The sequence below is a fragment of the Nilaparvata lugens genome, chromosome 9 (assembly GCF_014356525.2).
Source record: "Nilaparvata lugens isolate BPH chromosome 9, ASM1435652v1, whole genome shotgun sequence".
Taxonomy (NCBI): Eukaryota; Metazoa; Arthropoda; class Insecta; order Hemiptera; family Delphacidae; genus Nilaparvata; species Nilaparvata lugens.
In genome coordinates this window covers 44,676,052-44,689,884 of record NC_052512.1, presented here as the reverse complement: position 1 = coordinate 44,689,884, position 13,833 = coordinate 44,676,052, and the positions used below count along the sequence as shown (strand labels likewise).

Sequence of the window (13,833 nt, the reverse complement as noted above, 5' to 3'; positions counted from 1 at the left end):
TACAACCTCTTATTTTTCCTGTGTTCTATAGTGAGGTCCACGTTATAATGGCAGTGGAGAAAGATAGGAGAACAACGTTGCCGTTCCTCTGTCTTGTCAATGCCTTCTACAGACGGTAGCTGATACAGGTTTATTGATGTAATATCGACTGTTCATTCTCGTTTAAAATAATTAATTATATTTTATTGAGCAAGAAATTATATTTTTCAATAATTTCATAATCAATTTTCATAATTAGTATGAAATATTTTGTTACTTAACTATTAATTCTAGATTGCTAAAAGATGATCTCTCAAGGAAGAGATAGCGCTATCAGCATTGTTGAATGATAGACAAGGATAGCAATATCATTGCTAATTAAACACTGCCATTATAACGTGTACCTCAATATAGGTAGCTCATGTTCAAAATTTCAAACCGATTTCTTGTTAACCGATTACTGTCGACTACTGTCTATTATTAGTGTGTTGTTGGGAGTGTAAGAGTGTAAGAAGGGCACAGTATGAGAGACTACCAGCGTCACATAGCTTCACCAAAAACAACTACTAGGACTATCGGCTTCAGTTAACACTCACATTTGCAACATAGACACCCTATACACTGTCTATTATTAGTGTGTTGTTGGAGTGTAAGAGTGTAAGAAGGGCACAGTATGAGAGACTACCAGCGTCACATAGCTTCACCAAAAACAACTACTAGGACTATCGGCTTCAGTTAACACTCACATTTGCAACATAGACACCCTATACACTGTCTATTATTAGTGTGTTGTTGGGAGTGTAAGAGTGTAAGAAGGGCACAGTATGAGAGACTACCAGCCTCACATAGCTTCACCAAAAACAACTACTAGGACTATCGGCTTCAGCTAACACTCACATTTGCAACATAACGGTCCAACACCATGGCATATCACCACAATATGATACAGTATCACCACAATATGATACAGTATCATCTCACCGTGATACACAACACCATGATCTGATACAAAACTTCCAAACTTTGAATGAATTCTACAAACCATGGCATATCTTGTTATGCTATCTTTTATCTATGGTATCACCATAAATGTTACAGTATCACCACAATATGATACAGTATCATCTCAACTTGATATGCAACACCATCTATATATATAAAAGCGAAATGGCACTCACTCACTGACTGACTGACTGACTGACTGACTCACTCACTCACTCACTCGCATAACTAAAAATCTACCGGACCAAAAACGTTCAAATTTGGTAGGTATGTTCAGTTGGCCCTTTAGAGGCGCACTAAGAAATCTTTTGGCAATATTTTAACTCTAAGGGTTGTTTTTAATGGTTTAAAGTTCATCTTTTAGCATGTATATTCTTCTTCTCCCTATCTCTTAATTATAATTGAAATTTCCATATCATATGTTAATATAGAACTATAATCTAGAGAGAGTACCTCTTCGAAACAGTTGTTAACTGGCAACTAAATTAATAATTTTGTCAGGTTGGCATTAAGTTGAGTTGACTTTGTTGGGTTGGCACCAAGTTGAAGATTTAAATGCATTTATCGCGGAAAAATTGATTGGGCACTGCTACTTCAATCCTGGGAATATTATATTACTAGCCGTCAGGCTCGCTTCGCTCGCCATATCCGTTTAGCCAGACGTTTAGTCTGGACCCCCGACTGGATCGTCCTAACATATGATAAAAATGCTCAAATGAAAAATGCAGGCGAGCGGAGCGAGCCTGCTGATCTCATTCTAGAACGATCCAGTCGGGGGTCCAGGGGGCGGAGCCCCCTGGCTAGACGGATATGGCGAGCGAAGCGAGCCTGACGGCTAGTACTTCGATATAATACTTTCAAACTTTGAATGAACTGTACAAACCATGGCGTATCTTCTTCTGCTATCTTTTCTCTTTATCACCATAAATGTTACAATATCAACACAATATAATAATAATTTTTAACACAATATGATACAGTATCATCTCAACTTGATACACAACACCGTAATTTGATACAAAACTTCCAAACTTTGAATGAATTCTACAAACCATGGCGTATCTTTTCCCTCTATGATTTCATTCAAAATCTATGATTTCATTCAAATCTAATCAAGCAAAGTTATAAAACCGATTATTTATAAATGATGCAAGACCTATTTTTAGGGACATAACAAAATTGAGGAAACGTTAAAGAAATGTAGGAACATCACGCGATGTCCATACTGGAATAGAAGCACAATAATATGTACTAGCATTTTCGCCAGATAGTTGAATTTTTTAGCAGTTTACAACCATAAGGCTGTAAGGCTGTTGTTGTGGGCTCTAAATATGTGTTGACACACGAATGAAGAAGAAATCTGACATCTGAAATGAAATTAATTCACTGAAAAGACAAATTTAAATTAATTTTAGGTTAGATAAGTTTGACTAAAATTTGATGTGTTGAGCCCGGTTGCACAGAAACCGGTTGAATTTTAACCGTGATTAATCTCACGAGAACCAATCAGAAAAGACGTTTCTGAAAGACGGCTTCTCTGATTGGTTCTCGTGGAATTAATCACGGTTAAAATTTAACCAGCTTTTGTGCAACCGGCACTTAATCTTCCTAAATTCAGAATTTTCAGAACAGATATGGTCTGTTTTATATTTGGATAAAAAATGGACTTAATTTTTCAATATAAACAGCATAATCTATCCTTTTGGACATGTTATTCATTATCAAAATTTTGGGAGTCATTATTAAGACATTGACAAGACAGAGGATCGGCAACGTTGTTCTCCTATCATTCTGCACTGCCATTATAACGTGGACCTCACTATAACTAGTAGTTCTGTGAACAGTAGACCTCACGCAGTATTCTCATCCACAAGTACCTGATTGAAACTATAGACCTTATGGAAATACAGCAATAGACTGGCTTCTCCACACATCTGTGTAATCACTTGTCAGCTGATTTATGATGAATAATTCTATAGTCTGATTTTTACTCTAATATTAGCGTATGAAGTAGGCTCCTTTTTCCTTTTATACTAGTAGTTCTGTGAACAGTAGACCTCACTCAGTATTCTCATCCACAAGTACCTGCTTGAAACTATAGACCTTATGGAAATACAGCAATAGACTGGCTTCTCCACACATCTGTGTAATCACTTGTCAGCTGATTTATGATGAATAATTCTATAGTCTGATTTTTACTCTAATATTGGCGTATGAAGGAGGCTCCTTTTCCTTTTATATTATCCTTGAAATGCAAAATTTCCAAAAACCTTGTATATACGTCGACGTGCAATTTAAAAATAGTTATTTGTGCAACTAGTGCGCAAAGTGTCAGTTTGCTGCACCGAAAGAAACGTTTACGCCCGAGCCGTAGGCGAGGGCGGAATGGTTTCTTGAGTGCAGCAGAGGAACTTTGCGCACGTATTTCACATTAAGTTTTTCCTACAGTTACCATTGAATATGAAAAGTGGGTAATTATGGGTAAAATTGCCTGAAATGCATCAAATGTTTTTCTGTGTAATTTTATTATTGATAAAAACCTTAATTTATTGTCAAATTGAATAAAAATGTTGTCCTTGGTTATAATATATAATGAATAATAATTAGCGCGTTGTGCTTGGTTGCACCTCTGCTCACTATAGCAGCCACAGCAGTCACTGTTACCAACTTCATTTTGATTTTGCTGCACTGTTGCTCCATATAACCTACTAAGTATTTTGCGTTGCCATGTTGCAAATCTGGAGTGCAGAAAAATTTTTCCCGCACTAGAGCGGAAAAGTGATTCTTTGCGTTCTGTAATCAGTGCAGCAATGGCCACTTTTCAACGTAACTGTAGGAAAAGAATATACCTGTCAAATTTCATGAAAATCTATTACCGCGTTTCGCCGTAAATGCGCAACATATAAACATTTAAACATAAAGAGAAATGCAAAACCGTCGACTTGAATCTTGAACCTCACTTCGTTCGGTCAATCAGGTCAAGGTTGTCTAAATTCTAATTAAGTTAATGTAAGTTAAGTGATGACTTACTTGTTGTTTCGTCTAGAACCTTCATAGGCAGCTTGGAGAGTACTTCTAGAGCCAACGCCGGGCATCCGGCTTTGAAATGCGCATGTGCTGTGGTGAAATACAGTTGACGCTCCAATGGGGTGATTGAGTCCTCTAGCAGCAACTGCAACATCAATCAATCAATAATCAATAAATCAATTTATTATTTATTTAGCGTATGGCAGTATACACAACACATTTATGATCATAAAATTCGAAAAAAAGAAAACAATAGAAAATTCATATATAAAACGAATGAAAATATCTTAGTCACTTTTGACCTGGAAATTAGAGGCATGCTTCCAGGGTATTTAAGTAGGCTATTGATGCTGGTTTAGCCACCAGGAAATGTTCATGCGCACCCGTGTATGCTGATGTGGGACACTCCTCCACTATGTGTCTCACAGTCTGGACTGCTCCACACTCACAGAAAGGGGAGTCAGCCTTCCCCACTTATGCATCAAATAAATCAATAAATCAATCAATAAGGGCCGGTTTCCAAGCTCGGGATTCAGCCAAGTTCTAGACTTTAAACAGCTGGAGTCAGAAAATTGGGTTTTCCAAAACGGGGTGCAGTCACAGTCCACGTTTAAAATTTAAATTGGATTTCGAAAAACTAGAAAATTGAACAGGAAATAAAATAAGAGAAAATAGTGTAAAGTTTCAGCTATTTTGAATTATTTAGGAATGTTTCATTTCGTCGAGGAAAAACGTTTCCAATTATAGAAATGAGAAAATAAAGATTATCATAAAAACTGCGACTACGCCCCGTTTCTGAAAGCCAATTTTCTGACTCCAGCTGTTTAAAGTCTAGAACTTGGCTAAGTCCCGAGCTCAGAAAGCGGCTCTGAATCAATTAAATCAATCGAATTGAATATAATAAGGAAATACAATAAAAAAGCTCTGTTGCCAGATCGTCTTCTAACAAACAAGAAATTTGCAACATGAACCACCTATACCATGGCATTTCTTCTTGTTCTATCGTTTCTGTATGGTATCACCACAAAATGATACAGTATCACCACAATTTGATAAAGTATCACCACAATATGATACAGTATAATTTCAACTTGATACACAACACCATAATTTGATACAGAACTTGCAAACTTTGAATGAATTCTACAAACCATGGCATATCTTCTTATGCTATCTTTTCTCTATGATAAAATATAATATGTGACGCTGGTAGTCTCTCATACTGTGCTCTTCTTACACTCTCACACTCTCTCTAAAAATCGACAATAATCGGCTTGAGATAAAAGTAAAAGTTGCGACATAAACGCCCTATACTATGGGATATCTACTTACGCTATTCTTTCTCTATGTTGATACTTTCTCTTCTTTTTTTAAATTCACCATTACTGATTTAATATTAAATTACAGATGGAATTAAATAGAGAATGCATTTATTCAAATGCTAATTAATATATAATTAGTATTGAACGAAAATCCTGAATAAATGTTGCAAATCACCCCGAAGACCTCTGCTACTGCAGACATTGACAACAGGGCTAACAGCTAGATGGAAATTCGATGAGAACTACTATCCAAAAATTAGTTGCCAGCCCGGGAATCGAATCCGGTACCTCCCAATTGCCGAGGTCTTCGGGGTGATTTGCAACATTTATTTAGGATTTTCGTTCAATACTAATTATATATTAATTAGCATTTGAATAAATGCATTCTCTATTTACTTCCATCTGTAATTTAATATTAAATCATTTATTTAGAATTTTCGTTCAATACTAATATATATCAATTAGCATTTGAATAAATGCATTCTCTATTTAATTCCATCTGTAACTAGTTGGCCGCTATGGCTTCGTATAAAATGAGCGCTGCTATCCAGAGATTGTCAGTTTGGTGTAAGGGCAAGCATTCCTGACTGGCAATTGGGAGGTACCGGGTTCGATTCCCGGGCTGGCAACTAATTTTTGGATAGTAGTTCTCATCGAATTTCCATCTAGCTGTTAGCCCTGTTGTCAATGTCTGCAGTAGCAGAGGTCTTCGGGGTGATTTGCAACATTTATTTAGGATTTTCGTTCAATACTAATTAGATATTAAATTACTTATTGATTTATTTATTACTATTGATTAACTAGAACTTATTATATAGTTATCTCTCACCTGTCTATCCGAATTAGATGTCTTGGTATCAGCACCATAGCTAAATCCAGATAGGACCACTGTATGCTTTTTCTTATCCTGGTAGGATGAAGCCAGGTATTGGCGGATCAGAAGTGGATGCGTACGCAGGTAAACGTAGAAGTTAAACACGTTCGGATTAGCTGAAACACAAAAATATTCATTCATTGATAAAATAATAACAAATTATAAAATATAGTTATTTGTGCAACTAGTGCGCAAAGTGACAGTTTGCTGCACCGAAAGACGGCTCGGGCGGAATGGTTTCTTGAGTGCAGCAGAGGAACTTTGCGCACGTATTTCACATTAAGTTTTTCCTACAGTTACCATTGAATATGAAAAGTGGGTAATTATGGGTAAAATTGCCTGAAATGCATCAAATGTTTTTCTGTGTAATTTTATTATTGATAAAAACCTTAATCCTAAAATCCTAAAGTCCTCGTTGTCCTTGGTTATAATATATAATGAATAATAATTAGCGCGTTGTGCTTGGTTGCACCTCTGCTCACTATAGCAGCCACAGCAGTCACTGTTACCAACTTCATTTTGATTTTGCTGCACTGTTGCTCCATATAACCTACTAAGTATTTTGCGTTGCCATGTTGCAAATCTGGAGTGCAGAAAAATTTTTCCCGCACTAGAGCGGAAAAGTGATTCTTTGCGTTCTGTAATCAGTGCAGCAATGGCCACTTTTCAACGTAACTGTAGGAAAAAATAATAACGTATTGGCGGTGAGAGCGTCTATTGAACAATCTCCATCGGGCTCTGCGCAGAAACATGCTGCTGCTCTTGGAATGTCGGCCTGAACGGTGAGGCGAATTTTACTCTCAGACCTTAATTTACACCCGTATAAGTTGATGGTTGTTCAAGAATTGATGCCAGCAGATTTTGTTAAACGTACAGATGCTTGCAATGCAATACTGGCTTCTTTAGAATAAGAATAAGAATATTTTTATTGCCGTTAAACAAACTTAATTGCAATAGGCTACGTCAAAATACAGTCAGTTTTTTTAAAAATACTATGTGATTATACATTTGATGATTAAATATTCTCAATAATACAATAAATAATATAATACTACTATAATAATACCTATAATGAAATACAATCTAATTATTTAGAAATTATTATTTTTGAATTGTATTTGTGTCAGATACTAGGTATTCATTTATATTATAAAAAGGGTGGTTCTTTAACCATCTATTTAAAACATGTTCAATGGTATATTTCGCACCTAGGGCCGAAAATGAGACTTTTCTGGCTCGAAATCGGTTTTCAAGTCCGAGGCCGTAGGCCGAGGACTAGAAAAGATTGAGAGCCGGAAAAACATTTTTGCCCATGGTGAGAACGTTATTTTTCGCCGCACAGAAAAATAAACAATATAAATATGAGAATAATTGTTTATTAGGCTCTTCCGAAAGCAAAACAGGAAGGTCATAGCTCTAGCAAATCTGAGGTAATCTGAATATCAGGAAATTGTCCAAGTATTTTATTTTTATTTTGATTTGTCTAAATAACCTAAAAGATTATGTTCAATTATGTAAGAGGTTGAGTTTATACTTTTTATTCTTCCAAATGACAATAAGATGATATTATTATAAATGTTCTGATTCTTGAATAATGAACACAAATAATGAAAAGTTTTTTGATCAGCTGTTTCAGCACACTTGAAATTTGGCCAATCTGAATGTCAACGTCAACAATGCTTGTTGTCGTTGACTTCGGAAGTTTAGGTTAGTAGTTCTATCCTACTCTGAGAATTGAATATGAAAAGTGGGTAATTATGGGTAAAATTGCCTGAAATGCATCAAATGTTTTTCTGTGTAATTTTATTATTGATAAAAACCTTAATCCTAAAATCCTAAAGTCCTCGTTGTCCTTGGTTATAATATATAATGAATAATAATTAGCGCGTTGTGCTTGGTTGCACCTCTGCTCACTATAGCAGCCACAGCAGTCACTGTTACCAACTTCATTTTGATTTTGCTGCACTGTTGCTCCATATAACCTACTAAGTATTTTGCGTTGCCATGTTGCAAATCTGGAGTGCAGAAAAATTTTTCCCGCACTAGAGCGGAAAAGTGATTCTTTGCGTTCTGTAATCAGTGCAGCAATGGCCACTTTTCAACGTAACTGTAGGAAAAATAATAACGTATTGGCGGTGAGAGCGTCTATTGAACAATCTCCATCGGGCTCTACGCAGAAACATGCTGCCGCTCTTGGAATGTCGGCCTGAACGGTGAGGCGAATTTTACTCTCAGACCTTAATTACACCCGTATAAGTTGATGGTTGTTCAAGAATTGATGCCAGCAGATTTTGTTAAACGTACAGATGCTTGCAATGCAATACTGGCTTCTTTAGAATAAGAATAAGAATATTTTTATTGCCGTTAAACAAACTTAATTGCAATAGGCTACGTCAAAATACAGTCAGTTTTTTTTAAAAATACTATGTATACATATGATTAAATATTCTCAATAATACAATAAATAATATAATACTACTATAATAATACCTATAATGAAATACAATCTAATTATTTAGAAATTATTATTTTTGAATTGTATTTGTGTCAGATACTAGGTATTCATTTATATTATAAAAAGGGTGGTTCTTTAACCATCTATTTAAAACATGTTCAATGGTATATTTCGCACCTAGGGCCGAAAATGAGACTTTTCTGGCTCGAAATCGGTTTTCAAGTCCGAGGCCGTAGGCCGAGGACTAGAAAAGATTGAGAGCCGGAAAAACATTTTTGCCCATGGTGAGAACGTTATTTTTCGCCGCACAGAAAAATAAACAATATAAATATGAGAATAATTGTTTATTAGGCTCTTCCGAAAGCAAAACAGGAAGGTCATAGCTCTAGCAAATCTGAGGTAATCTGAATATCAGGAAATTGTCCAAGTATTTTATTTTTATTTTGATTTGTCTAAATAACCTAAAAGATTATGTTCAATTATGTAAGAGGTTGAGTTTATACTTTTTATTCTTCCAAATGACAATAAGATGATATTATATAAATGTTCTGATTCTTGAATAATGAACACAAATAATGAAAAGTTTTTTGATCAGCTGTTTCAGCACACTTGAAATTTGGCCAATCTGAATGTCAACGTCAACAATGCTTGTTGTCGTTGACTTCGGAAGTTTAGGTTAGTAGTTCTATCCTACTCTGAGAATCGAATTTGAATAGTTTATAATATATATCTTATCTGTATTTCATTCATCCAAATAAAATGATAGTATCTTATTGCAGAATACTTATTCAATTCTAGAAGCATAAACTGATTCCGTTTCATAAACCATTTTGTAAACACGTTCACATCAAATCAGAATCAGCTGACTTCAAGGTTATTTTACAGCCCTAGGACCGTAAAACTTTTACCGGCCTGGTCAGAAAACAATCATTTTCGGCCTCCATATGACGCACGTAAACCAGCTCATTACATCCAAGTGGGGCGAAAAAGCTTTTTCCGGCAGATTCCGCACCCATAGAGGAAGTTTATTGAACATCAGTCGTCTCTGATAAAGATGACTTTTGTGAGTTTTTGATAATCTAATTTGAAGAATAGCAAGATCTGATCGATTTCTCGTGTTATATGAGTGTCCAATACTGTCATACTTATAGAGATTATTTTTACTTGCATTAAATTGTTATAGATGTATAATGTTGGCACTGTCATGATTTGAAATTTTACTAAACTGTCTCTACATGATTCTCTTGGCTGAAGATTGTCAATAATTCTTATTACTTTCTTTTGAAGAATGAGTACCTTTGTGGCAGTGCTACTATTTCCCCAGAGTATAACTCCATAAGGAATGAAATAGACCAAAATAAGCTGTTAAAAGTACATCTGAACTTACACAGTATTTCAATTTCCTCATAAGATATGTCACTCTAGACAGTTTTCTGCACAACATATTCACTTGCTCCCTCCATGTTAATTTACTATCAATATAAATACCTAGAAGCTTAACAGCTTGATTTTCATTTTCATTACAGTGAAATAGTTATTTGTGCAACTAGTGCGCAAAGTGACAGTTTGCTGCACCGAAAGGCGAGGGCGGAATGGTTTCTTGAGTGCAGCAGAGGAACTTTGTGCACGTATTTCACATTAAGTTTTTCCTACAGTTACCATTGAATATGAAAAGTGGGTAATTATGGGTAAAATTGCCTGAAATGCATCAAATGTTTTTCTGTGTAATTTTATTATTGATAAAAACCTTAATCCTAAAATCCTAAAGTCCTCGTTGTCCTTGGTTATAATATATAATGAATAATAATTAGCGCGTTGTGCTTGGTTGCACCTCTGCTCACTATAGCAGCCACAGCAGTCACTGTTACCAACTTCATTTTGATTTTGCTGCACTGTTGCTCCATATAACCTACTAAGTATTTTGCGTTGCCATGTTGCAAATCTGGAGTGCAGAAAAATTTTTCCCGCACTAGAGCGGAAAAGTGATTCTTTGCGTTCTGTAATCAGTGCAGCAATGGCCACTTTTCAACGTAACTGTAGGAAAAATATATTAGTTCTGTCTTATCATCATTAATTACAAGTTTATTCGCTTCAAGCCAGGTTTTGGATACTTGTATACATTCTAGTAGCGTTGTCTTAACATCTGACAACCCTTTACAACCCGGCACTATTCTGTGGTCTAGTGATGAGAGGCACATTTTCACCTCTCGGGCACAGTAAATAAACAAGATTTTCGTTACTGGGCATCTGAAAACCCACAAACTCTTCTCCAAAAACCTCTTCATTCTCCAAAAGTGACTGAGTGGTGTGCTGTGTCCTCCATAGGCATAATTGGCCCCTATTTTTTTGAATCGGAAGGTGCAACCGTTACTGTGAACGCTGTGCGCTATTGACAGATGTTGGAGAACTTTTTCTTCGTCAGAATTGAAGAGTATCGTGAGGAAGATAATATTTTCTTTTTTTCAATTCAAAAAATAATTTATTCCGCACAACATAATATTATTACAAAACATTGTACCATCTAACGATACAAAAAAAAATACTAATGAAAATTATGTTTTGCTTCAGATGACAAAAACATAAAGCGAAATAAATATGAGCACACCAAGGCATAAGCCCTATATTGGAGTGCACTTCTCTTAGAATAAAATAAATTTAAAGACTAGAGTAGTAGGACCGCTACGCTCAACACAAGAAATAAACTTTATTTATGTGAAAATTAATAATTATAAATTTACCAGTGTTACGGTCTTCATAATGCGTATTATACAGGTCTTCATAATCTATTATAACAATTGTAATGTTATTGAATGAATTTCCATTGATATTGAATATGGAAGCCTTTTGGTTTGAACAGGATGGTGCCACGGCTCTCGCCAACAACGGTTTCCTGGCCGCTTGATCTCATTACGAGGGGATGTTTCATGGCCCCCTCGATCTAAGACCATGCGATTATTTTCTTTGAGGTTACCTCAAATCTGAGGTTTAAAAAGTTCGACCAAGGACCTTGGAAGCCCTTAAGGAAGCAATTGTTGATGTTATCACTGGAATAACGCCAGATATGCTGCGTAGAGTTTTTGAAAACTTCATTGAACGCCTGAATATGTGCATCGCTTGTCAAGGTCATCGTCACCTGTACGTATCATTTTTAAAACTTAATGAAAAAAAAAATGGCACTGTATTTATATTTCAGAAATAAAAAGCTTTTGTAACAATCTTGTATGGTTTTTATACAGTTAACCGATCATATCAGAAACCGGCGTTCAGTCTTTTTCATTCAATATGAAAAAGACTACACTTCTCAACTACACAAAAAGTCAACACAATATGATATAGTATCATCTCAACTTGATACACAACACCATAATTTGATACAAAACTTTAAATGAATGCGGGAATGTTGCTCACCAGAGGATCCTTCCTGTTTGTCTTCATCGTTGTAATGCGCATGCGCAGTTCCAACATTGGTTAGTAGCAGAGTGTTTAGACTGCCAGTGAAGTCCTTAAGGATCCACAAGGCCATGGATCGCAGGAAAGGATCAGGATGTACCTGGGTCATACATTGGTTCTCCCCGTTAGCGTCGCAACCAAGGATTTCCTGTAAGAAAAAATTACAAAAAATACTTGAGATGTTCACAAATATAGTTTTGGGCTATAGCCTATTTTTAGTTTCCTTGCCCTATTACCATAGGTAAGGAAAGTATTGCTTTCCGAAAAAAATTAAAGATACCCCAATACATAAATTTCTTTACGTTTCAAGGTCCCCTGAGTCCAAAAAAGTGGTTTTTGGGTATTGGTCTGTATGTGTGTGTGTGTGTGGTGTGTGTGTGTGTGGTGTGTGTGTGTGTGTGTGTGTGTGTGTGTTGTGTGTGTGTGTGGTGTGTGTACACGATATCTCATCTCCCAATTAACGGAATGACTTGAAATTTGGAACTTGAGGTCCTTCCAATATAAGGATCCGACACGAACAATTTCGATCAAATGCAATTCAAGATTGCGGCTAAAATGCAGAAAATGTTGTCAAAAACAGGGTTTTTCGCGATTTTCTCAAAAATGGCTCCAACGATTTTGATTAAATTTATACCTAAAATTGTCATTGATAAGCTCTATCAACTGCCACAAGTCCCATATCTGTAAAAAATTCAGTAGCTCCGCTCCATCTATGCAAAGTTTGATTCTATATTTTCAATTATCAGGTCTCAGATATAATTTGAACGAAAAATTTCGAGTGGAAAAGATTGAGCATTAAAATCTCTTCAATTAATGACTAGTAACATTTTCACCTAAAATTGAAAATAAGCTTGAAATTTGAGAAAATGTGATTATTCAATTGCAAACTGTTGGCAACTGTTGATTCTATTAAATCATTCACTATGAAGAGATAGCAGATCTCGTGTGTCTCCAGCGTTATTGTCCTGTCACCAGCTGGCTCAGATATTTGAATAGTAAACTAGTATTTGCGGGAACACTAGCGTCAGGTGATCAATTTTAATAATGGCAAGGAAAGTTGTGTGAGTGCGCCACACCAGATTTTTCTTTTCTGATCCTTCTATTGTTTTTGCTAACGTAATAAATAAATGAATAAAGGTTGTGCTAGAAATATCTGTTCATTTATTTTACAAAACACTATAATCATAATATAATTATGACCATTGAAAAAAAAAACTAGGCAGAGCTTCTCTATCTTACACCAAGGCGAGCGGAGCGAGAAATTTTGCATATAGATTCTTAATTCACCGAGGATGGTTATAGGTCAATTTTCAATTCCTCAAGATTTCAGTAGGTCAAGTTTTTGATGAGACTCTTGCGAAGCACGGTCACCTGCTAGTATCTTATCAATATATATAAAAGCGAAATAGCACTCACTCACTCACTGACTGACTGACTCACTCACTCACTCGCAGAACTAAAAATCTACCGGACCAAAAACGTTCAAATTTGGTAGGTATGTTCAGTTGGCCCTTTAGAGGCGCACTAAGAAATCTTTTGGCAATATTCTAACTCTAAGGGTGGTTTTTAAGGGTTTAAAGTTCGTCTTTTAGCATGCATATTCTTCTTATTCTCTTAATTATAATTGAAAAATATCCATACCATATGTTAATATAGAACTATAATCTAGAGAGAGTACCTCTTCGAAACAGTTGTTAACTGGTAACTAAATTAATAATTTTGTC

At 35.7% G+C, this 13,833-nt stretch overlaps 1 protein-coding gene across 1 annotated transcript in view; it reads right to left on the bottom strand.

Annotated features, from left to right (window-relative positions):
* Positions 1-13,833, bottom strand: part of LOC111063758 (dmX-like protein 2) — a 478,861-nt gene that overhangs the window by 252,757 nt on the left and 212,271 nt on the right. The window contains exons 42-44 of the mRNA XM_039435348.1: positions 12,068-12,257; positions 6,160-6,320; positions 4,012-4,153 (exon numbers count right to left, since the gene is read on the bottom strand). Coding sequence (XP_039291282.1) covers positions 4,012-4,153; positions 6,160-6,320; positions 12,068-12,257 — 493 coding nt within the window. The remainder of the gene's footprint in view (positions 1-4,011; positions 4,154-6,159; positions 6,321-12,067; positions 12,258-13,833) is intronic.